Consider the following 20,933-nt stretch of genomic DNA (forward strand, 5'->3'; position numbering starts at 1 on the left):
TTTCTTGGAGACAAATTTTCTTTTAGATATGATGGATTATCTGCACTTTCCTTTTTGCGGTTGTAGGTGCGAAAGAGTGTTTCCTTAATAGCCAGATTTCAATTGGAAGAATTTGTCACTTAACATAAGAGTATCTTTTAACTCATTGCTTTGTTCATCTGTAAGACATTTAAACGTATTTAATTGAAAACTACTACAAAAACTAAAAATAGTAATTTAAAACAACAAGTTTTATTACCCGCAATAAGTTAGTGCAGACAGAATAAATATTAGCACATCGAAGATAACACTGAGGTATTTTTGTTTTAGATAATAAGTAATTTCAAGAATAACATTCAATACCACATGAAGAGCTTAGTGGAAGCAGGTTCGAGGGAAGAGTTCGCGGTGTTAAGGGATATTTCGTAATGTTTAAGTTTGTATCCTGAACAGTCAAATTATTCTCTTTTTAGAACATGTCAGAACTTTTGTAAAATTATCCATTGTTTAGGAAAACATTAATTAAAATTATTCTTTGTTTGCTAGGCAACTAAGACAATTTTAATAAAATTCTATGATTGGTGATTCCATTATTGGTGAACAATGGACTCATAACTGAGATAAAATTTCCCCTAAATGCCTTTGTATGTGAATAAAAAGTTTCAAACGGTATTCTTACAAAGAATGCTTTTTTTTGGGGGGGGAGGGTTAAAACTATGCTTTAATCTCATAGATGGAGAACCGTACAAAGGTCAATACTAGTGGCGTTATAATTCAAAATAAGATTTCCGGGATACTACGTTCGAATTATTTTTACGCCTAAGCTTAAAAATTACGCAATTCCACATTTTTATTGTATTTGTAATCTTTAGAATATTAATTACAGTATTTACCCTCCAATGTGTAAAACCCATTTAACTTTCGCTGAAGACGGGGGGGAAAAAACTGAAGATATCACTCACACGAGTGGCAAATATTACACTTTATTTGTGCCGTTATATTAATTTTCTAAAATCGATTTAGAATCGGTTTAGAATCTTGTTATCGATTACACCCAGTTCCTAATCCATAATCCGCTGTAGTTATAAATATCAAAAACAAAAAAAATTCCAGTCACCTTATTAAATAAGATGGTTTTCAATTGAAAAATTTGCTTTGTAAAAGTCCTGCTTTTCTAAAGCTGATGCTCCTAAATTCACTAAGTTGAACAATTCACTAAATTCTTTTCCATCCAGAACTTTTTCCACGAAACTATTCATATAACTGTGCGTTCAAAACTGTTCAACATTTTGATGAATGTCTCATATAAATTAACGAAACTTTTCGGTTAGCCAGGTGCAAGCGAAAAGTCACCAAAAAATCTACACCTCCGATAACTTTTTTTTGTTGACAATTTTTTGTTTTATTTAGGGTAAACTAACCTGTGAAGGAACACTTAAGCTTCGCTTGCCTTTTAAAAAATCATATTAATTTCAAAATTCGTAATTTTAGTCAAATGACAGTGTCTTCATATTTCTTACTAATTGCAAATTATGTAAAAAAATTTTTAGAGAGCTTACATAATATTGTTTTAAAGTTTTGGAGGTTCAAATAACAAGTAGTAAGAAGACCAAGTGAAGGAACAGCTCTTACCAGTGAATGAACGTCCAGTAAAGGAACACTTAATTTTGGTTATTTTTAATGCTCTTTATGAACTTATAAGCCATACAAATATTTAAAAACAAGCCTATTCCTGAAATTATAACATATAAATACTTGGAAAATGTTAACTTTTTTTGTAATCATGAATTGAAAATTAAAGTGTCAACATATTAACACATACTGTTCATTCACTGGGAAATCTATGCCCAGTAAAGGAACATGTCTGTTCCCTCACTAGTTAGAAGTTGTTTTTCGTATTTTTAACATACTTTTGATGCGGAACATCACTTAACGTACAAGAAAATTAAAGTTTATCTTTTATTTTCATTAACTTAGAAAAAAAAAAACAGTAAAAGAGCACTTGTTCCTTCATTGGTTTTTCATCGTTTGGTGATCCAGTGAATAAACACCCCCTTATCTCAATATTTTATTAAGCTATGATGCTTAAAAAAAAAAAACGTAACTTCAATAACTATATTTTGAATTCTCTTTTTCACAGTGAGAAAAATAAAACTATTACATGCAATTAATTCCACTTCAAACATATAAATACAAACACTCACCTTATAATTTAGAAACAAGGTGTTGCAGAGATAATAACATATTCAAAAATTTTTCCAGAGAAGCCTATTTGACCAGGTAATCCAAAACATTGCTAGATGACTTCCTATTGTTTGGCAGTAAGCTATTGTTACCAATCAATCTAAAGAAAAACTTCAAATTCTTATTTTTAATCAATATATATGAAATGTTCCTTCACTGGGTAGTGTTCCTTCACTGGTTGGTTTACCCTATTTATTATTATTTTTTACAATTTTTTTTTTAACACTGAACAAAATTGACGTTCAAAGAAAATTATAAACAAAGGAAAATGGAAGTTTAAAAAATTAAGAAAAATGAATTTCTATGCACCCAGCTAAACGAAACATACAAAATTAACCAAAGTTTTAGAATTAGTTTATACAGGGTGTCTCATTTATAGAATTACAAACTTTAAGTGGGCGTAGAATACGTTGAAACAATCACTTTCAGGAGTTAAACACGAGGTTGCAAATACGAAAGGTGATCACTGCCGAACGCTCTTAAGAGTGAATTAAGGCAAAAGCTCAAAAAGTTATTCTTGTTTATAAAACTCCAGAAAAAATTAAGTTCTCTAGGTAACTTTTATGCTTATAAGATCTTATATAGAAGATCTAACTTATTAAGAATAGGAGACGGAAGGGGAGAAGGTCAAGACATGCAATTAGTCTTCTTCCCAGATGACGTATTCTATCGTTGCGATCTCAAATAGAGAAAAGTAATTTTTTTTAAACATCTTGGCAACTGCTACTGACTTAATTTACAATGTAGTTCTTATTTATTATAAAAACTGACTTAATTTGTAACTGACCAAATTTATAAACCATGATTTGAAGTTGAATCAGCGGAGCATCCGGTCTACACTGAGCAAATTTTAAGGTTGCCTTATATTCTGAGCTTTCGCACAATTAATTGAAAATGAGCCCTCGGTTTCTATCTTCCTTTGTATTTGCGAATCGTTCTCAGTGGAAAAGTCCCCTTTTACCCTTTAACTTTAAAGTTTGTACCTCTATTAATGATAGGGAGAGATTCAGGGAAACTTGTAAACTGGATGATGCCTTCAATCGCTTCAATCAAAGATGAACTTGGTCAGTTCAACCTTTTTGATAACTGGAAGACTTTACGTATCCTTGAGTTTAAATAGCTGAAGACCGTCTTCAACATCCAAGTCACAAAAGCCTCTGTTGTATTTTCTCTTTATTCTTTTGGCGTATCATCAGGATCCTCCTCAAACTCTGAAGAACAAGTAACAAACTGAGTGGAAGAATCTTTGCTTAATTCGTCTGAAACTTCACATTTGACTTCCGAATTCGTTTCATTTTGAGAACCGTTAAAATCAACTGATAATTTAGGATCCTCTTTCAAATCCGCATCCATTGTATCTGAATTTTCTTCATTTTCTAACGAACAAATATTTTCTTTTTTTGATGGAGTTATCTCGCTCATATTTTCAGTCTCAAAACTTAATTTTAATAATTCTGAATCACCAAAGTTATCAGCGTTTTCAATAGTTCGGGAATTGTCTTCGTTCTCCAAAGTCTTTTCGTCATCTTCATCAGCAACGAAGCAAGTTAATGTACGTTCTTTACAACTAATTGGCTTTGTTTCTGTTTCAGAGTTTTCGATTTCATCATTTTGAACTAGATTAATGCATTCATTTGCGCTCAGAGATTTTGAACCGATGGTATTTATTATAACTGTAGATGTCCGCTCCTCATCAGTTTTTAATTTTTCTTCGATTTCGGGAACGAAAACCTCTGCGGCATTTTCTTTTTGCCTCTTATCGCAGCTTTCTGCGTTATTCAATATATCATTAATTATTTCAGTGAAATGATTTTGTTCTGATTCCAAGGATTCGGACAACTGACTATCTTCCATTGATGAGATCTTTTCGCTGATATCTTTGGAAGTTTGCTTCTCATTAAACGTTAAAGAACTTTTCTTTGTCTTAATTGATTTATTCGTTTCAACGATTCCAAAACTTTCATTCAAACATTTTTCATTGTTTCCATCTGTCATGCTTGACATAACTGGTGGCATACCAATACTACTATTGGAAGCTATTTTAAAAGTCTCATCAAGAAATGTAGGTAACTGCCCAGTAAGTTTTGATTTCATAACAGTATCCTCTATTTTTTGTTTTATGTAGTCAAGAATTTCTTTGGCACAACTTTCAATTATAAATGCTTCAAGATTAGAAGACGCGGAAGAATCTTCATTGTTTTCTATAAAATCTAAGTTCTGATCTTTGATACCAGATTCATCGGATCCCTTTACTAAGCAAATAGGTTCAGAATGGCCGTCATCACATGGATGAGGAGACGACTGTGGCAAAGAAGGGGGACTTTTTACTATGACACTTACCCCAGAATTAAAATCGGGAGTTTTTGAGATAACGCTGGTCTGATTAGAGTTTGCAGCATTAAAACCTGCTTTTACTGTTTCTTGCTTTGATTTTTTAGCACTACTTACAACAGTAGGAACCTTAATCTCAGCTATGGAATTTGCAATCGTACTGCTTACAATGGGCTTTGTTGACGTTGATTCACGTTTGCATAAATTAAGTCCTTCTACTTTTTGTGTCGTAGCTTTCCTTTTCCTTCGTTTTGGTTTTCCACCTTCTATTTTTGCGTGCGAAGAAGTTGATTTATATTTTGCACATTGGGGTACCGCTTCCTTAGTATTAGATTTAGATTTATGTAAATTAATAGGAACAGGTGAATCATTTTTGTGTAAAACATTTGACTGGTGGGCTACTTGGTACCCAGATGCCTGCATCAGTGTGGTGAGGACGTCGAAGCATTCGAATGCCTGACAAGAAAGAAGAGAAGTTGATGGAACAACGTTTGGGTGACCAGTGGCTTCTTTAGAAAACATGGATGCTACAGGTAAGAAAGCCACAGAACATGCCTGTAAATTTTCTGCTTTTGGTTTTTCAACGTGGACCATTTGAGGCGAGATCATGGCACACTGAGCAATGTTGGACTTCTTGATGACGTTACTAAATTTAGCATCAATAGGAATAATTAAAACTGGATCTTGCACGCCTTTAAGTTCGACTTTGCTTCTCGATTCAGTGGCCGGTGTAGGCAGGACAAGTGATTTTGCCAATTCTATAAATAAAGAAAAGGAAAAAAAAACATGGCATTAACAAATCTAAATTGTATTCTGTATGAAGATACCAGGTTTTCCAAAAACAATCGACGATTCAAATGAAATACTGTTTAATGCGTTCTGTTTAAGAAACAAGTTACTTCAGCATAATTTGTTTCGAAATTCGTCTACGCATGTTTTCTAAATATAAAACAATATTTCAAAATGACTACTAAAAGCAACAACAACGTGAAGCAAAAAGAGGAGAAATTAACTATGTCTCTGCAAATATTTCAGCTGCAACGGTGTGACATCCACGAGAAAAAATTGTTTTACAGTTTTGTATTCCGCAGCGCCATTTGTTGATGAGATTTGTAAATAATTTTGCAATACGGTGAGACTGAATCTTGATTTCTTAAGCAGAACACTGCAAACAGTTTATTTATTCTTTTATTAATTTTTTTATGCCGCCAGTCTTCCCTGGGATACCCAATAGGAATAATTTTACTAAAATTGATACAACACAACCACAATATTGTGTATTAAAAGAAAGAAGGGATTATCTCTGTACTTGAGTATAATAAACTAGAAAACGAAAAAGCATAAATCAAGAACACACAGATAGCCATTTCGGTACTGTAACAAAAACAATCATTAATGCTGATGTCAGTACTTATTATAGCACCGAAACGGCTGTCTGCATCATTTAACTATTTGATTTGCTCTTTGTCCGCTGTTTTCTACTTTATTACATTATTTTGTTAACTAAAATATTTATTCTGATTCTGAAGAATGGGAGATATTGTCTTCATAAACATTATAATTCCCACAGACTTTGTGTTCAATACTTTTGAGCCAAATTTAATTTTACGAAAAAAGTTTGAAATGAGACAAAATACGCATGTTATGCTCTACCCCCTAAAAGTCTTTATAATCCAAGAGAAATTTTACCAATGTTGTACCTATAATTTGTTTATATTGCATCGTATACACATGATTTATATTTTACTCAATTTATAAGAAGGCAAAAAGATAGCCGATATTTTGACTCTGCCGGTCTGTTCACTGTAATTTGGAATTTAAAGCACCATATGTTTAAATCCTTTTAATACACAGGGCTTCCAAAAAATATGGAAAACGTTAAGTGTGACAAGAAAATGCGCATGTTAACAAAAATCTAAAAATGTTCTATAAAATAATTTTAAGAGACCCCCTCTTCACCCCTAGAGGTGGCAGATACTCCAAATTTTCACAAAGGAACCAGTATTTTTTATTGCAGATTTAGGTTCATCATCCATAGCCATACCCCATCATCCATAGTTGCCATTATCCTTACCCCCAAGTTGTGGGAAAAGAGAAGCAGTCATTCGATATGTTTTCTAAATATCAAATAAGTATGTTTTTATTTATTATTTTTTTCCCGATCCGATGCTTATTTTAAAGGTATCTCCATGTTAAACATTTTAGTACCCATTTTCATTTTGCGAACCAAAGTTTAAAAACCCCCTAAGTCAAATCGGATAAGGAGAACTCCTAGAGATGGCCTAAACCACTCCAGGATAGGGAGAAATTTAGGGGGACTTTTTGATGGGACTAACACGCATTTGCGTTACATGGAAAAGGAAACCAAGAAAAACTCCCGCGGTTAATCTGACGGCAAGGAGACTCTAACCCATAATCCATCTACACTGAGGGACATTTTGCGTCAGAACTGTAGTCGGGGCAAGCCGGATGAGGAATTCGTATTGATCAGCCATTGCTGGGATTCGAACTCGGTTTATCTCATTGGAAGGCGAATGTTCTATACCCTGAGCAACCACGGCTCCCTCTTACATAGTACAATTAAAGAGAATTGAAATACAAAATTTTTCCTCACAGCCAATGTTTTACTTAAAAAAAATCATCTTGGTTTTTTTTAAAACAACAAATATTGAATAATAAAAAAAAAAAGAAATTTCGGAAGATTCTGAAATTAAAGTACTATCAAATAAATAAACGTATTACGGACGTTCATTTTTCAGTTATTTTGTTAAATTAAAAATACACTTTTGTCCTTTTGAGCAGCGTATTTTAGACAAAAATTATTAGAGATAGAGTAATAATTTTAAAGCAGTCACATACTTTTATGCTTGAATATGTGCAACACATCATTCTCTTTTCTTTAAATTTCGAAATTGTTTTGGAGTTATTAAAAATCAAATTTTTGTTATCTAAACTTTAAAACTCCAAAAGGGTTTAAATTTATTTTTTTAAACTTATTTTATCAAACTGTTGATGACATTCTTAAATAAACTAGTAAGACCATTCCTCTGCAGGTTGCGTTTACTCCTTCTCTTCATTTTCAGGGTCAAAAATCTAAATTTCTTTTTTTTTTTGAGGTCAACTTTTCAAACCTCACAAATATTGGTAATTAGAACCGGAAAATCTGATCATTACCACAAAAGTTATTTAGGTGATTCTTTAAATCACTGTACAGTTTACACACATATACACGATGTCCTCACAAGACAGCAGTGTGTATATATTTTAATATCCTTCGGTAAAAAATGAAGTATTAACTACGCACATATCAAAGATTGGAAATTATTTTTTAGGGTTAAAAAGAGCAAAATCTTTTTTAAACTCTGACGAATCATTATCTAAATTAATAAAAGCGAAAGAGTTATTAAATAAATCTAAAACCAGTTCCTTTATACGTTTTTACTTTTTTAGTATTGCAATTGCAGAGTTTAAATCCGAAGTGCTAAAATGGCTTCTTTTATTTATGAATACAATTCGAGTTTTTTTTTCCCCTCAAAGTTTTGATACTTCCATTGTTGTCTACTAACGCTACAGAAAATTACTATTAAAAAAGTTTCTCAACTAACTAGAGCTACAGAAAATAACTATTAAAAAAGTTTCTCAACTAACTAGCGCTACAGAAAATTACTATTAAAAAAGTTCTCTTATTTTACTCAAAAACAAAATTTTTAACTGTTTCCGTAACTTCGCTATTTATCAAATTATTTAATCAAATAGCAGCTTTTACTCCGTAAATATTCTGACGTAAATAGTTTGCAGGGTGCACAAAATTCTAGATTGTATTTAAGCCCCTTGAAAATAGAGTGATTATAAAATTATAGGTTTAGTTTTGATATCAATGTCATACCAGAGCACCATTGATTATAAAATGACCTTTGGCGTACTTTTAGAGGGAACGAAATGCAATTTTGTATAATGATTTGTAATCAAGAATAGTGTTAATAAAAGGGGAGGGGGAAAATTTTGCTCTTACAGTTAGGGGTCCAATCAAATTTTTTTTTTAAACTTCCTTTTCAACAAAAATAAGCAAACTACGAAACATTTTCTATGCTTACGTAATAAGAAAGTCATAAGATCTCTATTTTATTACCACGTTTATATAAACTTGCCTTCGTGTATGTCTGTCCGGGTGGAATTTTGTAATCGATTTTAAACTAACTTCCCGACTAGCTACAAACTTCAAATTTGGCACATAGTTCAGAATTGGATGACAATGCATGAAAATGAAAAGAAAAAAGACATACAAAGTAAAATGAAATTAAAATTTAAAAAAAAAAAAAATTTTTTCGAGATTGTCTTTTGTTGTCGATTCCATTATTTCAAATTACATGTCAGATGAAAAGATTTTTATTGTCGGAGTATTTTTATTGGCTGAAAAATCACGCGGTAGGATCCAGTTTTTCCTCATTCATTTCCAGATTGTCTTGGTTGTCATCAGCATAAAACTAATGAAAGTCGTAGAGGTATTGTTTTTCTTTAAATATTTTATTTCTTTAAAATTTTTGTATCCTTAATTCAAAATGAAAGTTCTATTATTTTAGTAGTGGTCTTGTAGTAGCCTTGATTACTCTTTACCAAGAAAAATAATCTAAATAAAAATATATATCTTTAAAAACCACGTTTTTTGCAGTGAAGAATAATAATTAAAAAGTAATAATTTTTGAAAAATATAAAAAAAAATTAAAAAAATTATAATTTAAAATAAAAAATTCAAAATAAAAAGTAATATTTTTAAAAACCACGTTTTTGTAGTGGAGAATAATAATTAAAAAAAAATTGAAAAACGAAAAACGTGGGGAGCATGAAATACATAACAGTACATATACACATACATATACACATTTTCTTACTCATACACATGTACAGCCACATATACATCCACATACATATACACAAACATATTCCACGTCCACATTCAGATACAATTACAATTACAGATATTACAGATATACAATTACACATATTCTCAAGAGCACACATACACACACTAATATAACATTACTGCTATGTATTTCATGCGCCCCACGTTTTTCGTTTTTCAAATTTTTTTTTAATTATTATTCTCCACTACAAAAACGTGGTTTTTAAAAACATTACTTTTTATTTTGAATTTTTTTACTTGAACTTCGACAATTACTGTAATAATATAATTTCAAAAGCTTTAGGAATAATTTCAAATAAAAGATATAACTTGAAGTAAAAGAAATTCATTTAATAAAAGTTAGAAATTCGAAGAGATGAAATATTTTCCAACTTTCATTTAAATATTTTCCAAGAGTAATTTTGTTCCCAATTCTTTAATTATTTTGTTTTTTGATATACAAAGATTACAAAACTAAGAGGATTTTAACTAACGCAAGAATTGCTCATACCATTTCTTGTCACTAAAACAAGGATTCCCTATAAGTTCTTATGTAATATTTGTAATGAACTTTATGGAGTTTTAAAAGGTCAACATCGTCCTTTTTTCATTGAAACGTGATCCTACACCGAAAAAATTTAAACTGGAGTTGGAAAGATATTTTTATCATTAAAAATGGTGGCTGTAGGCAGTGGGAAGAAAAGTGCACGCTTTTTTAATTTCCCAAACAGCATTTTTAAATTTCCAATTCTCATAATACAGCTCTACTGAATACACATTAATTAACAACAACAGGTAAGAAGAAAGTTTTCATTTATTAATTAAAAAATTTTATTTTAAATTATTTTAATTTTTAAATTATATCACTATGATCATAGTTGTTAAAGCTGGACAATCGTTTTTAGGGGCCGTCTACAATTGATGTAGAGCTTGAAGGGGGTTTGTGAAATTGGGGTAGTTTGTGACAAAGTGAAGGAGTAACAAGAAGTGCGACAACCTACATTTTGGTTAAAATAAAAATATTTAAAGTCAGCAGATTATATTATTTCCTTTTATACTTTTTCATCAAGTCTAATCATTATTATAATGTTCACAAATTTCATTCAAACACATAACAAATAAGACATGATCTGAGACTAATAATGTTCAACTCCATAACCTCTTTTAATTTTGAACCCAATTTGGAAAACAAGGCAATTCCTAGATCAAGCATTAGGGAAAACTAACCTTCGTGGAGCACTTTTCGATTAAACTAACTCACATGTGTTAAATGGAGAGGGAAACGACGAAAACCTCCCACTGAGGATATTTTACCTCAGCACTGTGATGGGAGTGAGCCAGAAGCAGAATTTGTATCACCCAGTAAAAAAAAGGGGGACAAAGGGGTCAATTTATAACCAGCCTGTTAAAGTGCAGAGTTACACTTAAATTGGTACATTTACATTAGATAACAGCATTAATTTGAAATAAAATCACAAAAAAACATTTAAAACTGAATAAAGTATTGCAACTATCATGCCAAGAAAATTAATAAAATAAATTTGATATAATAGAACAACATTAAGCAGACAATAACCGGGTAAATTGATTAAATATATACATTTGGGAGAAAAACTACAACATAAAGTCGTGCAGGAGATAAAATATTTTTATAAAGAAAATGATACCGAACACAAATAGGAGAAAATAATTTTATTTTCCAAATGGAAATACAAAAATAATATTTTTATTTTAGCATTTGCCATGCAATACAAATGAAAATAAATGACAAAAATGAATATTTAACAAATTTTGCTTCTTGAAAAATGAATTATTTACAACAATGAAGAATAATTTACAAAATGCAAGGAAACAAAATTTCTCATTACAAGACAGAGATCATTAAATAAAAATATTTACAGCTCACTTTTTTTTCTCAAGCTAAGAAAATAGTGTGCAATTTTTTTCTCTTCAAAACTTTGTTGAATAAGTATATTCTAAATACATGTAAATATTATCAAAATTGCTCAATAAGAGCATCCCAAAATTAAAGCAAGATTTGAATAACGGATCGCTTATGCAACAAAATGCTTCTAATGCAATAACAGCAGCTGATAATTTGAGGCTATTAAAAATTCAGCACTTAATAAACAGAAAAGTGACACATTTTTATTGTTAAGCAATGTTGAATTATGATGAACTATTGAATTTCATGTCATGTAAATCCCCCAAAATTGGATAGCCAAATGCACTTTCATGCAATAGAAAGAAAAAATGAGGGAAAAGGTCATAAGTGTAAGTTTTATACCATCATCCCCATAAACAGAAAAAAGAAATAGAGCCCGACTCAACTGTAACTATGTATGCTGTAACTAAACATTAATTCAGCTGCAACTATGTATAATGGTAATTTAACATTTCGATAAAAGAATGCACAAGTGCGGGCAAACCCAGGGTGGAGATTTGCTTAATATGCTATCCATGCCTATACTTTTTAAATAAATAAAAACTCCCAATTTTTAAATAAAATCTGTGTTATCTATCAAAATTACTTCCCGCATGAATTTTGGGACTTTCTAAGTAAAAAGTTTAGAGACTAGTTTTTAAAAAGGCATGTTTTGAAAATATTCTTTAATTAAGGATTCAAAGACCACTTTTATGATTTCCAAATAAACTAAAATTCTTAATTTTAAATTATTTTCATCAGTTCTCAATGAAGCAAGGGGGGGGGGATAATAATTCCCATAAGAGCAGCTAACAAGAGGTTGGGACTAAGTGAAAATAGTGTTCTAATTTTAGAGTGTTCAAATAAGCTTTTCATGGGTAGCATGGCTGTCAATTTGCCATTGGATACTATTAAATGGATAATGTCTTAAAATCATTCAGCATAAAGTTGGCAATATGGCAACAGCTTTTAAATTGTATGTAAGCTAAAAGAAATACATTTGAATCCATCAGAAATTTGAATACATCAGAAAGATGTAAATTATATTGAATTAAAAGTGTGTATATGTATTTGAGAGTTGTTTACAAATTATACTAATTTAATGAGCTTATCATTTGATACTATTGTCTTTCTTTAAAGTGCAACTGTGTCTTTTAATTTCACTATTAATTACAAATACAGTCAAAACTTGATCCATCGTTCCTGCATCTTTTGTTTTCCCATCACCTAGTTTCACTGGAACCGTCAAAAATGCTTTTCTTATTACGGGTTTTTAGATCATTTTAGAAACTAACAGAGGTTCAGAAATTTCACAGACATTCTAAAAACATTCAAGTTATTTCATCTTTGAGAATGTTTAGTTGTCAAGTTATTTCTAATTAGGATGATGAAACGGAACCTCAACCAGTACCACATTTGCAGAATTTGATTATTCTCTGTTTCCAACTACAAATGTCAAAAATTTATTTGCATCATGAAGAATGAGTGGTCAAACTAAAATTCCTGTATATTTTAACTAAATAAATTTGTTAATTCATCTATCTTTTTTCATTGCAAATAGTTTACAGTAAGTAGACAATTTTTTCAATTAAAATCTTTTTATTCGTATTGTAAATTTACTCATTTTCAAGTGCATTACTTTTCCAACTTTTTCCATTCGTTTGCCAACCCACGTTTGACGTTTTCTTGTACCTATTGTTCCCAATGAATCGATCTTTCTACTGTACTTAAATTATTTTACAAGAATTCAATAAATTTATGCCATAGAAGCTTCAAAAATCATTGTTCCTTGCATTGACATAGGCAGTGATTGCTGTTTAGAAGGCTACAAAAGAAATTTTACATGGGAAAATCTTTTGTTAAATATTGCATTCAATATTTATCTTAAAAAAGGCCTAAAAAGGTTTTTATATATATCTACTGAATATAAACAAATTCCTTAGAGATTCTTATTACATACAGATACTTATTAGAGTTAATTACAGATTCTTATTCAATTTACTACAACTCGAAGTGCAATATCTTGATTACTATTGTCACTTTGATTTTTTTTAATAAGGTTTTTTAATCTCTAATTTCATTTTATAATTTAAATTTTTTTTTTTACAGAATACTCTATTTTTCATAATTGAAAAAATATAATAAACACAATACGAAAGATAATAAATAAATTACCACATAATGGAAGAAACATAATCTTGTAATCTAATGAGATTAGATTTAACAAGTCAGATCAATAAAGTGGAAGAAAAGGGAATTAACAATGGATAATAAGAAGACTTGTTTACTTTTCTCTGGTTTGTTTTCATTTTCAGCATCAATGCTTTCTTATATTGCATATAAATTTGGAAAAGAAAGTATTCAAAATGTAGATGCATGCTATATAAATCATTTCAAACTCTAAGTTCTGGATAAGCTTTGTACTTATTATTTGCAGTCAAGAGTGAAAGAAGTGTTTATTGCTGAATATGACTCAGAGAAAATTAAAAAAATTTTAACAATTTAAACTGAGAAAAAAAGCCAACTCTTCATGAAAGCAACTGCTAAGTTTTTTGGTGACTCTATCAAATTCGAGTTATCACAAATGGATTGTTATACTAAAGTACTATATTACAAATTTTCACTGTTTTAGAAAGTGTAAAACAAATTTTTTGTTAAGCTTATGTAACTTCAAAATATGACTAAAACGTTTATTTATAAAAATATGAATACTTTGCATTAAGTTTAACTAATTATACTAATTTAACGAGCTTAGTGAAAAAGCAATACAACATTTTAACAAATTTGGAAAAGTTAACTTAATACATCAGGAGCTGTTTACAAAATATGATTTTTTCATAAATAATCTTACTGAATAATTAGCAAAATTAATGTCCAAATAGCCAATCTGAAGACTAGCCAATTGAAAGCTAACAAATTTAATATTTTAAAATGTTAAATATGTTTCTCCACATCTTCCAGTGGAAAAACATGCTACAATGCAGTGAATTTGAAAAATTACCTCAATGTATACTGAGAGTTAATCATAAAATAATCTTAAAGTTGGAAAATTTATTTATGTGATAAATATTTTCTTCCACTAGTTTCAGTGGGAAAAAAAAACATGCTACATTTCAGTGAATTCGAAAAATTAATTCAGCGTATAGAAAACATCAGAGAGTTGCTTATAAAATAACTTCAAATTATAATAAAACTTATTGAAAAATTGACAAAATCAAAATATGTTTATGTTTGATACTAAGAGTTAACCATAAAATGTTTTCAGAATTGGAAAATTTATTGTTTTAAAGTGTATTTTAGCGTGCTCATTCACAAGCTCAAGAAATATAAATAGTAATCACAATTATATCTGTACAAGTGCGCACATGGTCTAATAGAAATAATAAAACTTTAATAAACAAACACTGAGCACAAAAGCGAAATAAACCTGGCAAATTAATTAAAATATACAGCCATGCAAATAAAAATGTTCAAAAAACAATGAGGGTTAAAAACCAAGTAACAAAACATAATTTATACAGTCGATGACAAACATACAGGGCTGAAGAAAATTTGTAACAGTTAAAAAGAGCTACAGGTTCATCATGCTCTTTTACCTTTCTGCCAAGGATCCGTAGAATACATCAAGCTTGTGTTTACTTCACCCATATCTGGTCCAACGGCATATTTAGATCTGGTCGTCCCATAGTTGTCTTGCTATATATATAAAAAAAAAGCAACGGTATTAATTAAATTTACAAAAGGAAAATATATATATGGCTGTTAAATTTTGCAAATATTTTTGTCTCATAGTTATCTTGTTATTAAAAGCAAAAGAGCAGCATTATTAGTCTAGTTTATAAAATAAAGAAGAAATATAAGTAACGTTTCATAGATATGTCTGTCTCATAGTTATCCTGATATTAAAAGCAATAAAACAAATAACATTATAGAAACAATTTGTAAAGGGAAGTACGTATGATATGTAGATGTAACAAGCCACAGTGTTTGTGTTATAGTTATCTGTCAATAAAAACTAAATTTATAACTTTATTAATATTGATGGGAAAAGGAAATATATATATATATATATATATATATATATATATATATATATATATATATATACATATATATATATATATATATATATATATATATATATAAGTTCAAAATGAAGAATAAAACAAAGAAAAATTATAGAAAAATGGAAAAAAAGGGGGGGAATAATACGTAAAAAAATAACAAACAGTTTTAAAAGAAACGAAGAAAGAAAAGGATGAAATTTTATTTAAAAAACCGGAAAAAAAAGATATAGTCTTCTCATCAGCCCACACGATTATATCCGTAAAACAGAGTGCTTTCTGATATTGTATCAATAAAGCCAAAGCAAAATATATTAATACAATAGTGTGAGGAGCACTCAAAAAATTTTTTAATAAAAATTACTACAAATAAAATAGAACACAAAAAGTAAAAATAAGTAAAAATAACATGTAAAAACAGAAAATAAAATAAAAAGAAAAAACAATATAAATAGCTGTAAGATTCCGCACATATATTGTTTGATCTATAGTTATATTTTAATAAAAGCTACATTATGAATTAAGTAAATAGAGAAGTAACTATACACATATCCAAGAAAATTTTGTTTAAGAACAAAAAAGACAGGAGCAAAATCAAATTTATTAAGTGTAAAACAAATGATTTTCCATATTAAACTAATGTGACAATCACATTTTAGTAAAATGTATTACCGAATATGACTTTCCAAGCTGCAGTTGGCAAAACTTTGTTGCTTGGTCCAAGACTGAAGGATAAGGATCAACCTTAAATAAAATAAAAAAATACATAATTTTTAAAAAATTAAAATATACAGCCGATATACAATACAATAAAATACAATAAAATATACAATAAAATATAATTAAAATATACATATTAAAATATAAAATTAAAATATAAAAATTAAAATATCAGTAAATGTTTTTAAAATATTAAATAAAAATGATCTAATTAAATTAATAGGAAATAATGGAATTAAATTACTAGAAAAATTTTAACTTTCCAATGGAAATAATAATGGTACAAAGTAATAGGAGAATGAGATGTGATGTACTGTGTGTCCTGAAAATTTATTCTCACCAACTTTTCAAAATTAGTTAAAAAAATTCTTCAATAAATGTTGCTATTAAATTAGAAAAAAAAACAAAATATTGTTTTAAAAATTACAATAATTTGCGACAACAATGGGATTGCAGTTTGAGAACAAAATTAACAGAAGCTCATGCAAATTAAACAGTAGGATAGGACAGATACTTATCAGCAGAATTTTTTGCAGTATCAACCTTTTCTCTTAGAAATATTTCCTTTAATTTTTAAAAAATATATTAACTTCAAACTTTAAATCTTAATTTAAATTTAAAAAAAATCCTCTCTTATTTTTTTTTAATTTCAGCTGAAAGTACATAATCTTAATTAAATTGGCAAAACATATAAATTTATACAAAAATACGATTTTGAAAAAGTTTAATTGCCAACAACTAACCTCCAATTTTTACAATATAATAATTTACTTTATTAATAACCTTAATAATTTTTCTTATTCATTTTCAGATTTTTTTTATCGAAAATACTAAAAAATAACCATCTGTGCTAAAAAATTTCAATTATACACTAATTATTATTATTACCTACTAACTAATTAAAAAAATACTTAATACTGTTTTTAGTAGTTTTATTTAAGAAGTTTTTAATTAGTTAATTAGATTAGTCAATTTAATTAATTAGAACTAATTAGAAACTACTTAATATTATTTTTAGTAATTTTATTTAAGAAGTTTTTAATTAGTTAATAGGTAATAGTAATAATTAGTGTATAATTGAAAATTTTTAGCATGGTGATTATTTTTTACTATTTTCGGAAAAAAAAAATCTGACAAAGAATAAGAAAAATATTAAAAGGAATTAAAAAAAAATCAGAAAATTTCCAATTGAAGAAAAATAATATCCCGTTTATCCCGTTAATTGAAAAATTGCTACAAAATATTAATCAGTGTGAATATGGCATTACCTCTCCAATTCTGTACATGGTGTATGCTTCCACTAAAAGTTCATTGGTTTCATCAACATAAATTCCAGCTTTCAGCAAAGTTTGGCATGATCTGTAAATTTCTAAAAGGCAACATATTAGCCTACTTTCTTCAGGCGGAGGTTCTTCTTGAAGTAAGGAGTTCATTTGATCTCGAAGAATATTCACGCAGCAGTCATATGCTTCTCGCACTAAAACGACTCGGTCAGTATCTCTCATGTATTTTCTACATAAAGTAATTTCATTTGTTAGATATAAAATGATAAAAATCACTTTATTATTTATGTTAATTGTGTTAAAGTTGTTTAGATCTTACAAAATGTGAATAGTATGCATACAAATCAAGAAGCCTGAATAGTTTTATAGACAGGGCAAATTTTATAATTTTAACAGGCTATTTCCAATAATCATATCCTTCAAAAATCAGAATTTTTTGTAGTTTCAGAACTATTTTTTCTTAGAAAAAAGTTAAGACATAAATGTTTGTTTTGAAAGGGTCAATGCGTTATATCTTTATTAAAGTTTTCAAAAATTAAATTTTTTAAAAAAAATATTTCCCTAGTTCCCTGCAACCAAAAAAATTTTTTTTTGTAGAAACCTCAAATGTTGAAGAGTACGAATAATTTTCAACACAAAAGTTAAAGTACTCACAGCTGTTGCTAAGGGTGTTTTAGAGTTTCCACTTTCTTTAGCCAAAGCAAGTGAATAAAAATTATTTTTAACAAAATAAATAGATCCCACTTTTATATAAAAAATATAATTATATAAACTTTACATCCATTTTCAAATAGAAAACTAGCTTTTATTAACATGCTGTGAACCAGAAAAAAAAGAGAGAAGAAAGAAAATAGAAATAATACTGGCAGTCTTTTTTAGAAGTATCAATCAGAATTTAAATTCTTTACGGAATCGAATTCTGGATGGATACATCTCTAAATTTCATATGATTTATTACATTTTGTAAGAATATTTAATAACTGCTTAGAATAACTAATTTCTAAATAAGGAAAAAATTACTTTGGAAATTACGAATAAAGGTTTCAAGATTTACATATAACGTTAACACATACAATTTTTGTAAGACTTCTAATTCAGTAGAAAAAATGTGAATAAGATTAATTTGGTACAAAACATTTATTTTTAAACTCAACCTCACAGCTGTATATTTAAACAATATAGTATCATTAGAAATAGTATTTCAGAAAAAATGCATCAATGAGACTCTTCAATATTTTTAAATAACAATAAAATGGAAAAATATTAGGCGGCACTTACTTTCCAAGATCAGGTGTTCTATACAACTGTTGTGAAAGATATACAAGCATGTTATAGTCTTTTTGTTGATTCAAAACTTCAATTAATAAATGTACAGATCTATACATATGAGCTCCAAAACTACCAGGACGATCAATTTCATTGCTTGGAGCTCTCCAAATCCCCTATTAGAAATTGATTTCATTTAATTTAAAGTTTTTTTTAATGTGAGTGACATTGTTATTTGGAAAACAAAATAATAATTTACAAGAGTAGGAGTGTTTAGAACTTATTTGCTGATTCTTGATGCAAAATTTATAGGCAGGGTAAAAAAGGTTATAATTTTATCAGTCAAAGAAATAAATAAATCAATAAAAAAATAAAATAAACAAACTAAAAGAATAGACACAAGATCACATTTATCAAAAATATGACACATTGTCAAACAAACAAAAAAAATATTTATTGCCATCAACATTTTGAATTCTTTACATAATATTTCCCTTTTAAAGTTATTCGAGTTTTGAAATTAAAAGAATAATTTAAAAATTTTAGCTTTCAAAGAAGTAGCACAGAATTAATGGTGTAAAGGTAAAAAAGATGGCTGAAGTTTTTTCACATATCATGCCAAAAAATGAAAGTGTCAGGAGCAGAAATTCAAAAAGAAAAAAAATTAAGATTGGAATGAAAAGAAATTAAAAAAAAAGAGAGTCACTTTTTTGAGTTGAATCATACACACATAAGTTTTTAGCAATCATTATCATATATCACAATAGTACAAACTGAATATATGTTGACATGTTTTACTTGAATTAGATTCATTTAACATTGACTGCATATTTGTTTAATTTCATATCACCAGATAACTATGAACTTTTAAAAGAAAGAAAAAATTTGCATATTTCTTTTATCATTAAATATTTTCCCTCTAAAATAATAACTTTTTTGCGGCAAAAGAAAAAATAAAAAAAGAGAGAGAAATGATGCAAAAAAAGGGTTAGATTGTAGAGGAAACAAAAAAAAAAAAAAAAAAAAAAATTTCGAATCTAAGTAAAAGAAAATGTTGAAATATAGTAATAACAAATTGAGAATAATAAATGTAATAATAACTTACATTAAACAAATTGGTGTTTTTCCTATCAGCAAACAACCCAGGCATAGAGGGATATTTTTTACTTGGAGGCGTAGCAGCAAGAAGAATTTCACGAGCCCATTGAAGATTCTAAAATAAAATGCAATGTTAAGTACAGTTTCATGTTTATTAGTACATTTCAAGTTACAGTTTTAGTACACTTCACGAAAAATAAATCTTCTCTTGTGATTTCGAACTTATATAACTAATTTTCTTATGATTTAGCTTGAATAAGAAATAAATATGAAAATTGTGGGTTTTCAAAGTATATAATTCTTAATGATCAAATTATTTACTAAGATTTGCAATTTCGTTCTTAAACCTTTGCAAGGCCTTTTTTTTCCTAGTAATATTACATTAAATTATTTACGGGACTGAGATTGATTTATAAAATGAAATTCAATTACCTTATAACCAGGGTTGGGTTTTTGACGTCAAAAAGTGGTTTTTGACATGACAAGGGTATAATACTGGTTTAAACCGTCAAAAACTGAAGTTTGCCAAGAAAATATATAAACTTCAAAACTACCAACAGTTGCCATGCATTATATTGAAATTTAATTATACTATAGGTAATCAACAGGTTTTAAAATATTTTTTAATTAAAATTAAGGTAAAATAACAGATTTAAAATCTCAGAAATTTATATTCAAATGCATGTGCAGAAAAATTTTGCACAAAAATTGTTTAAATATTTATATTTTGAAAAAAAAAAATTTTTTTTGATACTTAAGAAAATTAAAAGTTTATTACTATGCCTTTTAACATAAAAGGAACATATAACTAATATTTATAAGGAACTTACAAGTTATGTTCCATAAATACAAATTTGATACAAGTGTATAAAAAAAAATTTTAATGTTATACCGAATATCTTTATTATCCAGTATGTTAATTTGAATTTAGAAGTAGTTATATTTGTGAATAATGATAAATATAATTCATATTGCTTATTATATTTATTTATAATCATTACACTTATCATTTTAAAACAATTTTTATCTCTTAATTTTTTTTTCTCCACTTGTATTAAGAATACAAATAATGCATATCTTGAAAGCAAGAAGTAATTATTCAACAGCTGAATATTTAGATATTC

The 20,933-nt window shown here is 28.3% G+C and overlaps 2 protein-coding genes across 4 annotated transcripts in view; both read right to left on the reverse strand.

The window, feature by feature from the left end:
* Nucleotides 1-211: 211 nt before the first annotated feature.
* On the reverse strand, nt 212-6,596 carry LOC139426737 (uncharacterized). The gene is made up of 2 exons (XM_071186565.2): nt 6,533-6,596; nt 212-5,312 (listed from the first exon to the last, which is right to left on the reverse strand). Exons 1-2 carry the CDS (start codon nt 6,594-6,596, stop codon nt 3,397-3,399), a joined length of 1,980 nt encoding a protein of 659 aa, XP_071042666.1. The 3' UTR covers nt 212-3,396.
* Nucleotides 6,597-11,131: 4,535 nt separating this feature from the next.
* LOC107441829 (calcineurin-binding protein cabin-1) overlaps nt 11,132-20,933 on the reverse strand; it is a 74,655-nt gene continuing 64,853 nt past the window's right edge. For all 3 annotated transcript variants that reach the window (XM_071184738.2, XM_016055212.5, XM_071184741.2), the window contains 5 exons: nt 19,817-19,924; nt 18,724-18,887; nt 17,431-17,674; nt 16,115-16,186; nt 11,132-15,074 (listed from right to left, as the gene is read on the reverse strand). In XM_071184738.2, the coding sequence (XP_071040839.1) occupies nt 14,961-15,074; nt 16,115-16,186; nt 17,431-17,674; nt 18,724-18,887; nt 19,817-19,924 (702 nt within the window). In that variant the 3' untranslated portion in view covers nt 11,132-14,960. The remainder of the gene's footprint in view (nt 15,075-16,114; nt 16,187-17,430; nt 17,675-18,723; nt 18,888-19,816; nt 19,925-20,933) is intronic.

Source organism: Parasteatoda tepidariorum, chromosome 3 (genome assembly GCF_982258835.1).
Source record: "Parasteatoda tepidariorum strain Cologne lab strain chromosome 3, Ptep-v5.0, whole genome shotgun sequence".
NCBI classification, from domain to species: domain Eukaryota; kingdom Metazoa; phylum Arthropoda; class Arachnida; order Araneae; family Theridiidae; genus Parasteatoda; species Parasteatoda tepidariorum.

What these genes read in the sequence shown, in the direction of transcription:
- LOC139426737 (XM_071186565.2), bottom strand. Translation starts at nt 6,596, where the DNA reads ATGGCTATGGATGATGAACCTAAATCTGCAATAAAAAATACTGGTTCC. An exon ending in TTCCTTTGTGAAAATTTGGA is followed by an intron (nt 5,313 to 6,532) that starts GTATCTGCCACC and finishes CTTTATTTATAG; the next exon opens with AATTGGCAAAATCACTTGTC.